The sequence below is a fragment of the Dama dama genome, chromosome 26, assembly GCF_033118175.1.
Source record: "Dama dama isolate Ldn47 chromosome 26, ASM3311817v1, whole genome shotgun sequence".
In the NCBI taxonomy this organism is placed as follows: domain Eukaryota; kingdom Metazoa; phylum Chordata; class Mammalia; order Artiodactyla; family Cervidae; genus Dama; species Dama dama.
In genome coordinates, this window is record NC_083706.1 from 29107861 (window position 1) to 29124196 (window position 16336).

Genomic DNA, 16336 nt, shown 5'->3' on the forward strand with positions numbered 1-16336 from the left:
TGGGAGAATGTGAGGGTGGGATATTTGAAAAGAACAGCATGTATACTATCTATGGTGAAACAGATCACCAGCCCAGGTGGGATGCACGAGACAAGTGCTCGGGCCTGGTGCACTGGGAAGACCCAGAGGAATCGGGTGGAGAGGGAGGTGGGAGGGGGGATCGGGATTGGGAATACATGTAAATCCATGGCTGATTCATATCAATGTATGACAAAACCCACTGGGAAAAAAAAACAATAATAATAAAAATTAAAAAAGAAAAAAATAAAAAATAAAAAAAAAATAAAATGAAGTCGATTGGGAAGACAAGTCGGTAGAATAAATCCAATAAAATGATTTTCTTTAAGCAAAAAAAAAAAAAAATAAAAAAATAAATCTCTTTGGCTTTTACCTAAGTCTAAGGATTTCACAACAGAAAATTCCAAGTCTGGCTTTTATCAGACCAAAAAATTAACAGGACTCTGTCACTTTTACAGTTACTTAAACTTTTGCAGCTAGGGAACTTTGGGGTTTTGGAAGTTAATTACTCCGTATCCATTCAACAAATATTTACTTATTTAAATGGCACTGTGCCACATACTGGGGCACAAAGATGAATAAGATATGCTCCTCGTTCTCAATGGCAATCATGTATGGCAGCAGCTTCAAACCAGGCTTGTGTGCCCCTGGGGATACACGAAGACTTTCCAAACGGTGCCCAGGCATGAATAGTGCTCACAGAACTCATTTTCAGCTCCTTAAACTGGGCTGCCTGGAATATGCTCACATGACAGTCCAGCCAGTTCTGCTTTCCCCTCCTCTTTCATGATTACCCTGTTTCCACTGTTCAAAACAAAAGCATTTCTTTTATCCATTCTGCATATTGCATCTTGCTCCAGTTGTGCTGATATTGTATATTGCCCTTGTGTGAAAAAATACCAAAGAAACAACCAATAATATTAAAGGAAATCTCCCATAACTGAGGGACTATAATGTTCCCAGCTGTCTCATGAATGGAGGCATTGTCAAAAATTTTTATTCTCAAGCATAATTTTTCCACATTTGAAATATATGTATTTTGATCAGTTAGCTACTAATAATAATCACATTGTAAACTCCACCTGGAAAAACATTTACTACTTAGAGCCTGATATTAAGAAAATTTGTTCAATTAAAACTTCAGTTTATAAACTTATTTTTGTTGCAGAGAGATATGATAGGGTGATGATCAAAGAATTTCACACATGAAAATATATTGCATTAAAATAAAATTCTATGGGGAAATAGGGTAATAAGTTCTAGAGGGAAAAGAATTAATTTCTTATTTTTGACTTAAATAATAAATTATTCATGTGTTTTCTTAAATAGGTGATAAACGGGCACTAAATGCCATTGGTATTTAGATTCCCTTGCATACATTTGGGACTTCCCTGGTGGCTCAGATGGTAAAGAATATGCCTGCAATGCGGGAGACCCTGGTTTGATCCCTGGGTCTGGAAGATCCCCTAGAGAAGGAAATGGCAACCCATTCCAGTATTCTTGCCTGGGAAATCCCATGGACAGAGGAGTCTGGCAGGCTACAGTCCATGAGGTCACAAAGAGTTGGACATGACTGAGTGATACATTTAATACATAAAAGAATGATATAATGGTTTCATATTAAAATATCAATATCCACAAATAGGACATTGCATATTTTGTTACCATAGAAATTTGTGATTTTAAATATCAATTTAAAAAAATATAGGGAGAGTATATTTTTCAAAACTCAAATTTTAAGTGTAAACAAACAAGAACATGTGAAAATTACTCATATGTAGGAGCAAGACTGGGCTTCCCCCGTGGTTCAGCGGTAAAGGATCCGCCTGCAATCCAGGAGCCACAGGAGCAGCAGATTCAATCCCTGGGTCAGGAAGATCCCCTGGAGGAGGGCATGGCAACCCACTCCAGTATTCTTGCCTGGAGAATCCCATGGACAGAGGAGCCTTGCGTGCTACAGTCCACAGAGTTGCAAAGACTCGGGCATGATAAAGCAACTTCCCACATCCACACACAGGAGCAAGGCCCATGAACAAAGTTGTTATAAGATGTTTTGGATATTCCAACAGAAGCTTGGGTTGGGAATGAGGAGCTAGAAGAGGGACCTGTCAGTTCTGTTTGGGGAACCAGGGAAGTCTTTCCTAGCAGATGGCAGCAACTGATCTCAGGAATAAGAAGTCCGTGTGTGTGTTTTGGTGTGTGTCTGTGTATGTGGGCATATGCATACACACATTCATTTCTGACTTTACTAAGGACATTTTGCTCACTCTTTTTTAGAATTATAAAATCCTTTATTAAAATTCTTATGCAAATATCCAGCATTATTCTAGATCAAGATATTGAGAAAACCTTTTTATCAACTCTTTGGGGGTGATGTGGGTGATAATAAAGTAATTTTAAATAACAAGGTATGTTAGTGATGTCTTAAACAAGGATAGATGTTTATTTCTATCCTTCATAAAAGAGGCTTGGAGGTTGACCGTCCAGGGCAGTCATGGTGGCATCACAAAATTAAGAATGAGGGACCCAAGATCCTTTTAGTCTTCGGTCTTCTATCACTAGGGTGTGACATTTGTCCTCATTGCCCAAGATAGCTGCTGAGCTCTAGCCATTCCTGCCACATTCCAAACAGTGAGAAAAAAGAAAGGGATAAAGCAAAAGAAGCTTCTCCCAGTGGAAACTGTTCCCTTTAAAACAACTTTCTTGAATATCCCACACAGTATTTCTGTTTACATTTAATGGGTCAGAATTTAGCCAAATGATCCCACCTAATTGTAAAGCAGTTGGAAATTGTTGTCTTTATTCTGGACAACCGTGAGACTCCTCTTAACCTGCTCCCCTTGCAGCTTCCCCATCTCAGGTGATGGCAACACCATCCTTCCAGTTGTTCAGGCCAGAAACACTGAGTCCTCCTCGCAGGTACAGAAATCAACCACTCTCCCCACTTCCACCTTCCTTGTGCAAGCCTCTACCAACTTTTGCCTGGATAACCCTCTCTCCCTAACACACACACCTCTTTCTATTCTTATCCCCTACCAGAGTCTATTTTCAACATAGCAACCAAAGTGATCTTATTTAAAGTAAGTCATATAATTTCATTCCTCCCAAACTCCTGCACTGGATCCATGTTTCTCTCAGAGTGAAAATCAGAACCTTACAATGGCTCAAAGGCCACATGTGATCTGGTCTCGCATTATGTCTCTAACTCCTAGGCCTGATATGTCCCCTCCCTCACTGCACATGGACCTCACAGCTGTGTGCTCCCTCTTTGGGGCCTTTCCTTTAATTGTTTTCTCCAGAAAGTTTCTTCATCAGCATGGCTAGCTCTCTCCTGCCTCCAAGTCTCTGCTCTAATCTCATCTCTCACCACTTTCCCTTCCCCACCCCACCCCCAAGACTCAAATTCCCACTATTCTGCTCTACTTTCCCCTCTTTCCTTACATTTACTATCTTCTGGATGCCATACTTTTCCCCAAACATTTATTACGTTTACTGTTTATTATCTATCTCTCCCCACCCCTGCCACCTCTAGCTCTTTCTCTCTTCTCTTCACTGGTCTATTCTAAGCACATATTACAGTGCTAGGAACATAATGAGTGTTCAGTATACTTGTGCAATGAAATCAAGGAATTTGTTTGGTTATTTATTTAGCAAATTAATAGAAAGTACTTTCTTGGTGCAGGGCAGAGTTGAGTGGATACAGCAAGAACGAGACAGGCTTCCTGCCGACATGTAGTTTGTAATCCAGTAAGAACAAGAAGTCCATACACAGCCGTCACACACATCAGTGGGACCTAGTCTAGCTGGCCTCTGGACGTGAGGAATGCTCAGAGAAAGAGCTATAAGACTCAGAGGAGGGCCAGGTTCTTCTCTAGCTGGATGATTCCAGGTGGCTTTGTGGATCGAGCATTTGAGTTGAACTTTAGAAGACAGGTTTTAGTTTGATTAGGAAACACAGAGGAAAAGGAATTTGAGGAAAATAAACCACCTTGAAAGGCATGAAAGCGGCAAAAGGAAAGGACATTTTCATATATTAATAATTTAATAATTTTCTCAATAATAAGTTATAGTTTTATTACTATCGTATAATTTATTTGAACAATAAGACCTCTGTAGAAAAGAAGAGGTAATGGTATTCAATTATCTCAAACATACAGGAACAAAATGATAGTTGGGACAATTTTTAGAAAGCATTGAATGCCGAACTAAGGAGTTAAGCCTAACTTGTCCAGTAGGGAACCGTTGTAGGGTTTGGAGCAGGGCATTGGAGAAGGCACAGTCGTACTGTGCTAGCTCTCTCCTGCTAGAGTGAGCAGGAGAGAAGTTAGGTGAGCTCTTTGAAGGCAACAGTATTGTCTTATTCATTCTTGGACCCCCAGTGCCCACCATAGCACCTGGCATACGAGTAGCTGCTCAAAAAATATTAGTCTATAGTTCAACCAATAATTAGGGAAATGGTAGAAACTTCTGTCAAATAACTCACATTGTGGAAGCTATGGGGAGGATGGATAGAAGAAAGGAGAATTAAGGAAAATAAAGCACTAAAATAGGGTCACTTTGGTGAAAGGAAGGGATGGGTATAAGTGACGCCATGATGGAAGAATCAACAGGACTCAGAGATTGTTCAGAAGTGAGGGCTGAGAGTGGCTGAATGATGAATTCTCCCCCAAGACTACCTAAATCTCAACTTATATTCAAACTATAGGATTTTTTGAAATGACACCAATTTTGGGGTATGTTGCAAGAATTCCAGTGTGGATTTAGAAACTAACATCTAAGTAAAACAATCACCCATAGATCTTTTTAACATTTTTCAGGAGAGGACCATGCCATGCGGCATGTGGGATCTCAATTCCCTAACCACTGGATGCACAGTCTCAGCCGCTGGGCTGCCAGGGGAAGCCCCCAACCATACTCTTTGAAAACAGCAACTGTAGATGATTGAGGGGGAAATTAAGTAGCAGGCACTCCTCAGGTTATAATAGCAGGCACTCCTCAGGTTATAAATGTCAAGCGTCTGAATACTTGGATGTGGCCAGGCAGAGGTAACTCTGGTGAGGCAGCAAGTGGGGGTATGCAAAGTTTGGTCTTGATGCCTGGCACTCCTGGATTTAAGGTCTTTCTCAGCTACTGACTAATTGTGTAACTTCTCAGAGAAACCTGGGGTCTTATTATCTGTGGGTCAATGATTAAACGGTAGACAGTTAGGTGAGAATTCAGTGAGAAAATGTAAAGTGCCAGGCACACAGTAGGTGTGGTTCAGAAATGCTAATCCCCCCTCTCTATACACCCCTTCTTGTCTTCTTCTCTGAAATCCACTGGAGTACCCTCACCTCCAACACAGTTCTGGCCAGAACATACTTTTATTTATAATGACAGCTCCCTGAAAGATTGTGTTTGTAATGTGTGCACTATTTTCTTTTATTCTGTGCCAGCTCCCAAGCCCCCTGCATTTCCTCCCATTTTCTGGTGCTCATCTCCAAATATGGTTTCACCAAAAGATCTCCCAAGCATCCTTTTATTCTGTCTTCAGGAAGATTATTAATGAAGATGTTAAGTCAGGCTGGCATAAATAACAATGCCTAAGGCAATTCCCCAGATGCTTTTGTTCCACTCAACAGGGATATGGCGTCATTTATCATTAGGTCTTGTTACAGTTTTCCGGGCCTCTTGAAAAACTCACGTGAGGGCACTCAGGTCACATCTACTTGAATTAGTCTTGAAGGGAGCGCTCACAAGTGATGAATTAAATGTCACATCAGGGATAGGACATCTGTTACATCACACTAACCTATCACTCTCTGCTCGCATAAATCTTTACAATCAAAACAAATTAGTCTAGCATGATATTTCTCATAAACATTGGCTTTTGTTGTGTCTGGCTCATGCCCAGAAGGAGATAATAGACCAGTTGATAAAAGTAACAAAATCTCATCAGAGGTTCAGAGCTGGTCAAGTGGTGAGTAAGGAATAATGACTCCCTGGCAAGGAGAGAAATGAATAGCAACAGAGCCGCCTATACAGAGGGTCAGAATAAGACTCCACATCATCAATTCAGTCTGCAAAGTCCTGGGGAGAAATCATGATCTGGATTTAGAACCAAGAATGGTTGGTTTTCTTGAACTTGTTTTTGCCTAATGGACCCTGGATTCTGTCACTCATGAGAGATTCTTTTTTCTCATTTGCTGAAAAAGTTGAACACTGAATGGATGATATAGATATAATGGCAAGAAGGGTGGGGGTACGAAATGATGAAATGCTTTTCAGTCTCTGACCAGCCTCCTTTACTCTCCACTACTATTTTCCTTGCTCCTTTTCCCTCATTTTTTTTTAATTGTGGCAAAATACACATAATATAAAATTTACCAACTTGACCATTTTTTAGTGTACAGCAGTATTAAGTTCAGGGCTTCCCTGGTAGCTCAGAGGTAAAGAGTCTGCCTGCAGTGCGGGAGACCTGGGTTTGATACCTGGGTCGGGAAGATCCCCTGGAGAAGGAAATGGCAACCCACTCCAGTGTTCTTGCCCGAAAAATCCCATGGAGAAAGGAGCCTTGCAGGCTGCAGTCCATGGGATTGCAAAGAGTCGGACACAACTGAGTGACTTCACTTTCAGTATTAAGTTCAGTAGTATGAAGATATTTGCATTATGCAGTCATCACCACAATCACTCTCTAGAATTCTTTTCATGTTGCAAAACTGAAACTCTGCTCTCACTAAATAATAAGTCCCTAGTCCCTCAGGCCCTCTGGCAACTGCCATTCTTTCTGTCCCCATGCATTTGATGACTCGTATCTCATGTAAGTAGGTCACACAATTGCCCCCCACTTTTTTAGATTTTTTTTTTGATGTGGTTCATTTTTAAAGTCTTTATTGAACATGTTACAATTATGTAATATGTCTGCTTTTTAATATGCTGTCTAGGTTGTTCATAACTTTCCTTCCAAGGGACAAGAGTCTTTTAATTTTATTGCTGCAGTCACCATCTGAAGTGATTCTGGAGCCCAGAAAAATAAAGTCTGCCACTGTTGCCACTGTTTCCCCATCTTTTTGCCATGAAGTGATGGGACCAGATGCCGTGATCTCAGTTTTCTGAATGTTAAGCTTTAAGCCAACTTTTTCACTCTCCTCTTTCACTTTCATCAAGAGGCTTTTTAGTTCCTCTTCACTTTCTGCCATAAGGGTGGTGTCATCTGCATATCTCAGGTTATTGATGTTTCTCCCAACAATCTTGATTCTGGCTTGTGCTTCCTCCAGCCCAGTGTTTCTCACGATGTACTCTGCATATAAGTTAAATAAGCAGGGTGACAATATATAGCCTTGACGTACTCCTTTTCCTATTTGGAAGCAGTCTGTTGTTCCATGTCCAGTTCTAACTGTTGCTTCCTGACCTGCATATAGGTTTCTCAAGAGGCAGGTCAGGTGGTCTGGTATTCCCATCTCTTTCAGAATTTCCCACAGTTTATTATGATCCACACAGTCAAAGGCTTTGGCATAGTCAATAAAGCAGAAATAGATGTTTTTCTGGAACTCTCTTGCTTTTTTGATGATCCATTGGATATTGGCAATTTGATCTCTGGTTCCTCTGCCTTTTCTAAAACCAGCTTGAACATCTGGAAGCTCATGGTTCCTATATTGCTGAAGCCTGGCTTGGAGATTTTTGAGCATTATTTTACTAGCGTGTGAGATGAGTGCAATTGTGTGGTAGTTTGAGCATTGTTTGGTATTGCCTTTCTTTGGGATTGGAATGAAAACTGACCTTTTCCAGTCCTGTGGCCACTGCCACGTTTTCCAAATTTGCTGGCATATTGAGTGCAGCACTTTCACAGCATCATCTTTCAGGATTTGAAATAGCTCAACTGGAATTCCATCACCTCCACTAGCTTTGTTCGTAGTGATGCTTCCCAAGGCCCACTTGACTTCACATTCCAGGATGTCTGGCTCTAGGTGAGCGATCACACCATTGTGCTTATCTGGGTCATGAAGATCTTTTTTGTACAGTTCTTCTGTGTATTCTTGCTACCTCTTCTTAATATCTTCTGCTTCTGTTAGGTCCATACCTTTTCTGTCCTTTATTGAGCCCATCTTTGCATGAAATGTTCCCTTGATATCTCTAATTTTCTTGAAGAGATCTGTAGTCTTTCCTGTTCTATTATTTTCCTCTATTTCTTTGCACTGATAACTGAGGAAGTCTTTCTTATCTCTCCTGGCTATTCTTTGGAATTCTGCATTCAAATGGATATATCTTTCCTTTTCTCCTTTGCTTTTCGCTTCTCTTCTTTTCACAGCTATTTGTAAGGCCTCCTCAGACAGCCATTTTGCTTTTTTGCATTTCTTTTCCTTTGGGATAGTCTTGATCCCTGCCTCCTGTACAATGTCACGAACCTCTATCTGTAGTTCATCAGGCACTCTGTCTATCAGATCTAGTCCCTTAAATCTATTTCTCACTTCTACTGTATAGTCATAAGGGATTTGATTTAGGTCATACCTGAATGTTCCAGTGGTTTTCCCTACTTTCTTCAATTTAAGTCTGAATTTGGCAATAAGGAGTTAATGACCTGAGCCACAGTCAGCCCCTGGTCTTGTTTTTGCTGACTGTATATAACTTCTCCATCTTTGGCTGCAAAGAATATAATCAATCTGATTTTGGTATTGACCATCTGTTGATGGTAACCACTAGGTTATTCCCTATGAGTCTGTTTCTTTTTTTATTCATTAGTTTGTTGTTATTTTTTTTAGATTCTACATATAAGTGATATTTTACAGTATCTGTCTTTGTCTCATTTGACTTAGGATGGTGGTGTTGGCGGTGGTTTAGTTGCTAAATTGTGTCCAACTCTTGTGACCCCATGGACTGTAGCCCATCAGACTTCTCTGTCCAGGCAAGAATATTGGGTTGCCATTCCTTTTCCAGGGGCTCTTCCTGACCCAGGGATCAAACCCCAGGTTTCCTGCATTGCAGGCAAATTTTTTACTTCTGAACCACCACAGGAGTCCTTCACTTAGGATAATGCCTTCCAAATCCACCCATCTTGTTGCAAATGGTACAACTTCATTTTTTTTTATGGCTGAGTAATATTCCATTATATCACGTCTTCTTGATCCATTTATCTATTGATGAACATTTAGGTTGTTTCTGTACTTTGGCAACTTAACTTCACTTTTAATAAATGTTATCTTCTGTATATTTTTGTAAGTTTAGAAATGTAAACTTGAAAGAAAATGGAGAATGAATAGACTCTTAATCTTAGTCAAAAGGCCAAGAAATGATGAATAAATAAACAAGTAATAAAATAAAGGAAAAAGATTTCCTGGAGACTAGAAGAGTTTTATTCTCTGTGGATGAAATCAGTGGTAAGGCCATACATGTTTGCTAATTTAGAATAGAACCCAACAGGTTGTTATAGTCATTATTTAAATGGTTAGCAAATGTTCAGACAAGTAGCATATTTAAGGTCAACAGAGAGACTGAACATAATAGAGGTTCTCACAAAGGAAGAAATATCAAGATAGTTGAAGAAGAAAACAACTGTAGATTCAAACCCAGACTTAATGGGCTAAGTGCCATTATACTGGTCACAGGATTAGTGACAGTGATTCTTAGACTTAGTAACCACAATAATTAATCACCACAAATCTACCGAAACAAAACTGTATTGACTGGGATTCAGGAGTCTGCATATGTTACCAGCTGCCCAACAGGTTCTTCCCAGTTTTGATAATGGGCAGGGCACAGATCATAGCAGCGTCCGTGAGACCAGCCTCTGTTTAGCTGAGTAGTATGATTTTGGATGATGCACATAACCCTAGGGTATCCATCACTACCTATTTTTACTGCCTCTCTTTCTTCTACAGTGAGTGTAACCTGAAGGAGTTTTCAAAAATAGGGGCAGAGGCAGGACTGTGGCTGCTAGAAATAGACCGTCATTCAGCCCTCCACTGGAGGGGCAGCAGGGTCTCGCCACTCCCCCATGATTATTATAGCCTGCAGAATAGACCTGCAGTTGTTTTATTTTGTTTCATTTCTGCTCTGCCTCTGTGTCCTCAGGTATGAACTGGCTGGAGGGAAAACATTGGCCTCCACAGAGCTGTGTTCAGCAAGAGAGATCGGTATCTGGCTTCTCCCCCGTTTATAGTTTTAATTTTCTTTCTTTCTAGAATATGTCTGTGCTAGAGAATCACCACTGGCGATCTACGATCGGCATGCTTCGAGAATCAAGGCTTCTGGCTCACTTGCCAAAGGAAATGACGTAAGTGACCTAGAGATGAAACATACCAACGTCCACACGTTAGAGATAAGCCGTGTGCTCTCGGGCTTGAGACCCCCGGGGTGAATGGCAGGGAGCCAGCCAGCAGTGCTTCCGGCCCACACCCCCTTAGTCGCCTATCAGGGAGATGTGGTGTCAGTTACAGCAACCCAGAAACCAGAGTCCCTCTGTCAGCTCTGAAAGGGCCTGGAGAGTGTAGGACCTAATGTCAGGAAAAGAGATAATAAACAGTTCTCAGCTTTCACACTCTTCGGCCTCAATGCTGTGCTTTGCCAAACTCCTGTCTTTTATGTTAGCAAAGTTGTCCTCCTGTGTAGATCCAAATAATAAATATTTATCAAGAAGGAACACAGGAGTTCCCAAGTGAGACTGAAGCCTTGTTCAATAAAGGGTGTTTTGCCATTGCCAATCTTAGTAAAAGGAGAAGTCAGAAATTCTGTTCTAAAATATCTTTTGTTAAGTGACTGAATGGGCCCCAGCCATTTTTTTTCCACCAGGAATTTACCTATGTTTCTTGCATTTTAAACAGAAGTGGAAATACTAGTTTCCTGGTCCACTGTTTGTTAGGCTGAATATTTAGGCCGAGACCTACTAAATGCAAGACCATGGCCTCATTTCTGGCCTCAGTTTAGCTGCTGCACCATATTGGCCTTAATTTAGCCTCTGCACTGTCTTCCAAGACCACCACCAATTCCTATCTGTTTCATTCAAATACACAGAACCCAAGGTAGCTAGGAGGGAACAAGTAAATAGATCCCTGTACCATCTTCCAGAGGGCCACCAAGGTCAAGGGCCCCATGGTATCTCTTGGTAGAGCAGCAGGATGCTCTGGGTGCACTGGTTTACCCCTGGCCTTCTGCTCCTATCTTACACTGCTTCCTAGCACCCAGAAGAATGTGAAATTCATGGAAGGAATTTCAATTCTGATAACACTTTACCCACTGGAACCAAATAAAATCAATCCTCATGCAGGGAATAAAAACTCATGCCTTTTATGAAAACAACAGGTGGCAAAGATCAAAAGAATTAAGTGCAAAAAGATTTAAAATCTAGAGTAACAAATCAAGTTTGGAGGAGAAAGGAGGAGGTGAAGGACAAGGAAGTCAAAGAGAGGAGAAGGGAAGGAAAGAGAAGGAGACAAGAAAGAACAAAGTGATTTGTTCTTTTGTCAAACCAGATTTGTCCCAGTAAAGCCCTAGTAGGTAAAGACTAAAATAGAAATTTCATAAAGAAAGAAATAGAAATGGCCAATAAACATATGAATATATGTCCAACCTCACTAGTAATCAAGGCAATTCATATTAAAATTACAGTGAGTTACATGATATTGGCAAATTGGCCAAAAAAAAGTGTAAAGGGTAAGACTGTAAAGCCATGAGAAGCTCATCTATTACTGCTTGGAGTGTAAATTTATACAATGGTTTTGAAAATAATCAGCAATATCTAAGAAACTGAACATACTCTGTGATCCAATAATTTTATTCCTGGACATAGTCCCTAGAGAAACTTTGCAAATGTATAATTTGAGGTATGTAATGGTATTTATTGTGTCATTTTTTTCATAGTGGTCAAAAACTAGAAACTACTCAAGTGATCATCAAAAGTAGAATAGATACATACATTGAAGTACAGTCCTACATTGGGATACAATCTCATCATGAAAATGGATGAACAACAGCTCACACATCAACTCAACTGACCTTCAAAAATATATTAAGCTAAAAAAGCGAGTCACAAACTGATACTTACCACATAACTTAAAGTGCACAAGCAGTTAAAGTTAAACCATAGTATTTAAGCATGCATGCATGGGTGGTAAAATTATTATCAATAACAAGGAAATTATTAAAACAAAAGTCAAGATAGCAGTTGCTTCAGGGGTTGAGAGGAAGTGGGGTTGGATGAGAGACACAATGAGGACTTTCTGGGGTACTGGCAGGCAACAATCTTGACCTAGGCAGTGATTGTAAGATATTTATTTTATAATTTATCCCTTAAACTGTTTGTGTATGCTCTGTGCACTCTATCTAAACATACTTCACTTTTAAAGGTGAATTTTTAAAAATAGATATGGATTTTCCTCCCATTGATTACTTTATATATATGAGGAAAGCCCTAATTTGGTTTATTTTTCCAAAACATTCCATTGTCTGTATACCATTTGTTGACCAATATATTGCTTGAACACTGCTTTTTAATGGTATCTTAATCTACTGTGACTCTTTTGTAGGTTCCAGTATCTCTTTCCAGCCTATCCATTTTGCTCCCTTGATGGATCTTTCCATTCCACAGAATCAGTCACTATTATTGGCTTCATTATTATTATTATACCCTTTCCCTCCCCATGCAAGTCTTAAGGTTTGAGTTGGTGTGAGCTCTATAAAATGCACAATCCAAATGCCTGTGATTCTGTGAGTCTTTGTGACCTCCTTCAAGCATACATTTCTCGTTGGCTTCCGATCTTGCCACTCATAGGAACTGTGGGAATGTATAAACTGCCACAACTTTGTTCACCCAAGGTTTCAGTCACTCTGTTCTGTCCTTGGCATACCTCCCATCCAAGGACAGAGTGATGGTGGGTGAGAGAATCACACTTGGGCTGCAAGGGACCAGGACTCTGTGTAATCAACAGTATCAGAGGCAGAAATAAGAAAACAAGCCACCTGATGATCACAGAATCAATCACTCTGCTCAAAGGGATTTGCTTTGTGTGTGTGTTTTCTCTTTCATTCTTGTGGATGCAGACAGGATATTGAACAGCAGCTGGGCTCCTTGATCTTGGCAACAGACATCAACAGACAGAATGAATTTTTGACCAGATTGAAAGCTCACCTCCACAATAAAGACCTAAGACTGGAGGATGTACACGACAGGCACTTTATGCTTCAGGTAAACAACAACAACAACAACAAGACATCATTATCCTTGCTATAAAACACTAAGGATACAATCAATCATTTTAGCACATCTGAGAAGGAGTATCCCCCATGGTATAAGCTAGAGCAGTGACCTAGTTTACTAAAAACCTTGAGACACATGAAATTTTTAAGTGGTTTCCAAGCAAGTAAAATCTGGGTTTCAAGTCAGTAAGTTGATAATATCTCATTTTTCCTTGTTTGGTATCTGCTTCACCACAAAGTAGCCCCCCTGGGTAGTTGCATGCAGTAAAAATTTACCACATTTTGTGGCTTGATGTAAAGTTGATCACTTTCATACTTTTGCAGTGTCGAAAACTATTCCTTTAGTACAAAAGTGTATTATGTTAACTATAGTACTAACAAAAATTGAGAAATGAGTATCTTTCCTTCACCTCAAGCCTATTTAATTAAATCTTGCTTGACTTCTTTTTACAACCTAAACTCATATATTCATCTGAAGCTCAAAGATATTTACCTAGTCTTACCATTATCAAGTACCAATAAATAAATGATTTTGTTTAATTGAATGAACTGAATCATATCAAGCACAACACTTTCTGCTTCCTTCCATGGCAAGAAGCCATTTGTGAAGTGCAGGGAAGAAGTGGATCTTGGAAGCAGAACTCTGACCTGGTATCCAAACCAGAGCCTTTAGCTTGATCTTCCACTTCCTCTCATCTTCCTTCTTTCCTTTTGGCACAAAAGACTGACTGAGTGGATTCTGGATGCATCTAGATAGACCAGCTTTAACCAGGGAAATGGTTAAACCAGGGAAATAGCACGTGGGAGACTAAACTATACAGTCTTTTCCCTTCCATACCTTCAGGCTGCCTTCTGAAGTTATCCAACTGCTCTATCCTTTTCAGGAAATGCCCTCCTCCCAGGTGTAAAACTGAATCTCCCTCCTTCTTTCTTCCCAAATTAGACTTCTAGCCCCTGGGTACCACCGACATCTGATTTTAGAGACTCAAATCTTTGAGTAGCTGAAAGATTTGGCCTGGACACTTGCATTCTAAAAGGAAAGCTTGCTAAAATAAATAAAAAATAAATAAATAAAAGGAAAGCTTGCTAACACACATTAATCCCTAAAGGGCAGAAACTGGAGGGGGCTTCTGCCACTGACCTCCTCTAACAAGTACTGATGCCCCCATTCACCTGAAATAAAGAGCCAACCAAGTTTGCAGCTTAATATGACCCAGGCTCTCCCAGACCCCAACGCTGCTAGCAGTTCTATGATCCCAAAGAACTAGGTCAAAACCAGCAGACCTTGCCGATGGAGGGCACACCACCAGAGGCACATCTAGGCGGTGGTTTCTCGGCAGTTGTTTGTTAAGAGGGAGAACCTGCTTCTTTGGAAATTCAAGGGACCCCTCCTAGGGTCAGCATCCCCGACAAAAGCTGGCATCCCAGATGCAGAACCATGTGAGGCAAGCCAAGAAGGCCCAGACTCATCTCTGCCAAGCAAACACTCCTGGGCTTGATACAGCTTAGCTCCCTGGCTGGCAAGGAGCTCCTTAGCTCTGAGCTTGCTGACACACACAGATACGGCCATGTAAATGCAAACACACACAGTTTAAGTGATGTATGGAGTCGGCCAATGTGGTCACTGTGAGGTGAGGTCCCAGTGATCTCACTCGAGCCTGGTTGGGGACACTGTGGCCTCCCTGCCCACAAGAGGTGGAGCAACAGAAGGAGCCAGGCCACGGCTTTCCTTGGCCTGTCCACTCCAGGTCTCCTCCAGGAAGCCCCATGTCCTTGGATGGTGACTCTTCTCTCCTTCCCACTGCTATAAAGTGGGAGTTCTGAATGAAGGTTTTGTGCAGTGGTGAATAAGTGCTGTTTCCTGAAGAGGCACGTCAGGGAGGCCTCTGTAAATATGGGCTTGGTACCGTGAGGTCGAAGGGCAGGTCTGACCGCCCTTGGGCTTGGGGTACATTTGCTGCTCAAGGATCATCCTTTGACCATCTCTCCCTGCCCTGTCATTTCTCAGATTGCCTTGAAGTGTGCTGACATTTGCAATCCTTGTAGAATCTGGGAGATGAGCAAGCAATGGAGTGAAAGGGTCTGCGAAGAATTCTACAGGCAAGGTTAGTAGGGATCCAATTGCTGAGTGTTCATCACCCCCTCTCCTTTTGGACGTTTATCCTAATAAAACAGGAAATGGATCGTCTATCCTGACATTTGTTACTTCATCAACTCTTATTACCCCACTTTTCTCTTTAAACCTTTTGCATACCATCTGGCCCTTTTTTGGAAATAATTTAAAAATAAATAAGTTGACTTTCTATGGAAACAGGTAGTAACGAGGTACAGTAACATGAGCAATAGAGGGATATAGATAATTTTCATGGTTTTTCTCTGTGGATATAAGAGGCGCAGGACAGTTTGACTTTTACTCTGACCTTCATGTTAATGAGCTGAGCATGGCTTAAAAGCTAAATGCCATTTGGGGTCAATGTTTTCCACTCTGACAGAAGGACTTGGACTTTTTTTGTATTTCTTTCCCTTGCTTTCTGAAAGTGAATAAAGAAATACAGCATATTTAGTCAGAGTTCATCCTCTCATATATTTATTGTGAAAAGACAAATGGTCCCAAGTTAGGGTATAATTTTTAAGAGGTTAACCTCATTCAGAAGTAAGGCAATGAATTAGCAGCAGAATCTGGACATTGGGTGGGTTCTTGGCCTTTAAATACAGCTTGTTTCTTCAGGCCTGGTTTCAGTGCTCAGGATGTTTTTTCAGGCACAACAGTGCCCTGATGTTAGTGACAGGCTCGGGTCTGAGAGGCTGAGAACAAATAAAGCCTGAAGTGTCCCACATACCAGCTCTGTGAGGAGGTCAAGTAGCAACAGTGAGCCTTTTGGAGACGCCTCCGTAGAAAGATGAGTCAATGACATTGAGATGGTCCCAAAGACAGAAGACAAAACAGAGCAGAGTGGGTTCACATGGGGCCGGAAGGCTCTGCTCCCCATCTCTTTCCCTTGGGTAAAAGCACCCATGTAGCGTCCATTCTGTACCATTTCACTTCAAGTGAGTGTGAGTGGTTAGTCATCAAAAGGTCACTTCTAGTTGTCCATGTTACAAGATCACCATGGACGGAAAAACAAAAGGAAACATGATGAACTTAGAGAAG

The 16336-nt window shown here is 40.9% G+C and overlaps 1 protein-coding gene across 3 annotated transcripts in view; it reads left to right on the top strand.

Annotated features, from left to right (window-relative positions):
* PDE7B (phosphodiesterase 7B) overlaps window positions 1–16336 on the top strand; it is a 344452-nt gene that overhangs the window by 315142 nt on the left and 12974 nt on the right. For all 3 annotated transcript variants that reach the window (XM_061130037.1, XM_061130038.1, XM_061130039.1), the window contains 3 exons: window positions 10176–10267; window positions 13030–13174; window positions 15194–15290. In XM_061130037.1, the coding sequence (XP_060986020.1) occupies window positions 10176–10267; window positions 13030–13174; window positions 15194–15290 (334 nt within the window). The remainder of the gene's footprint in view (window positions 1–10175; window positions 10268–13029; window positions 13175–15193; window positions 15291–16336) is intronic.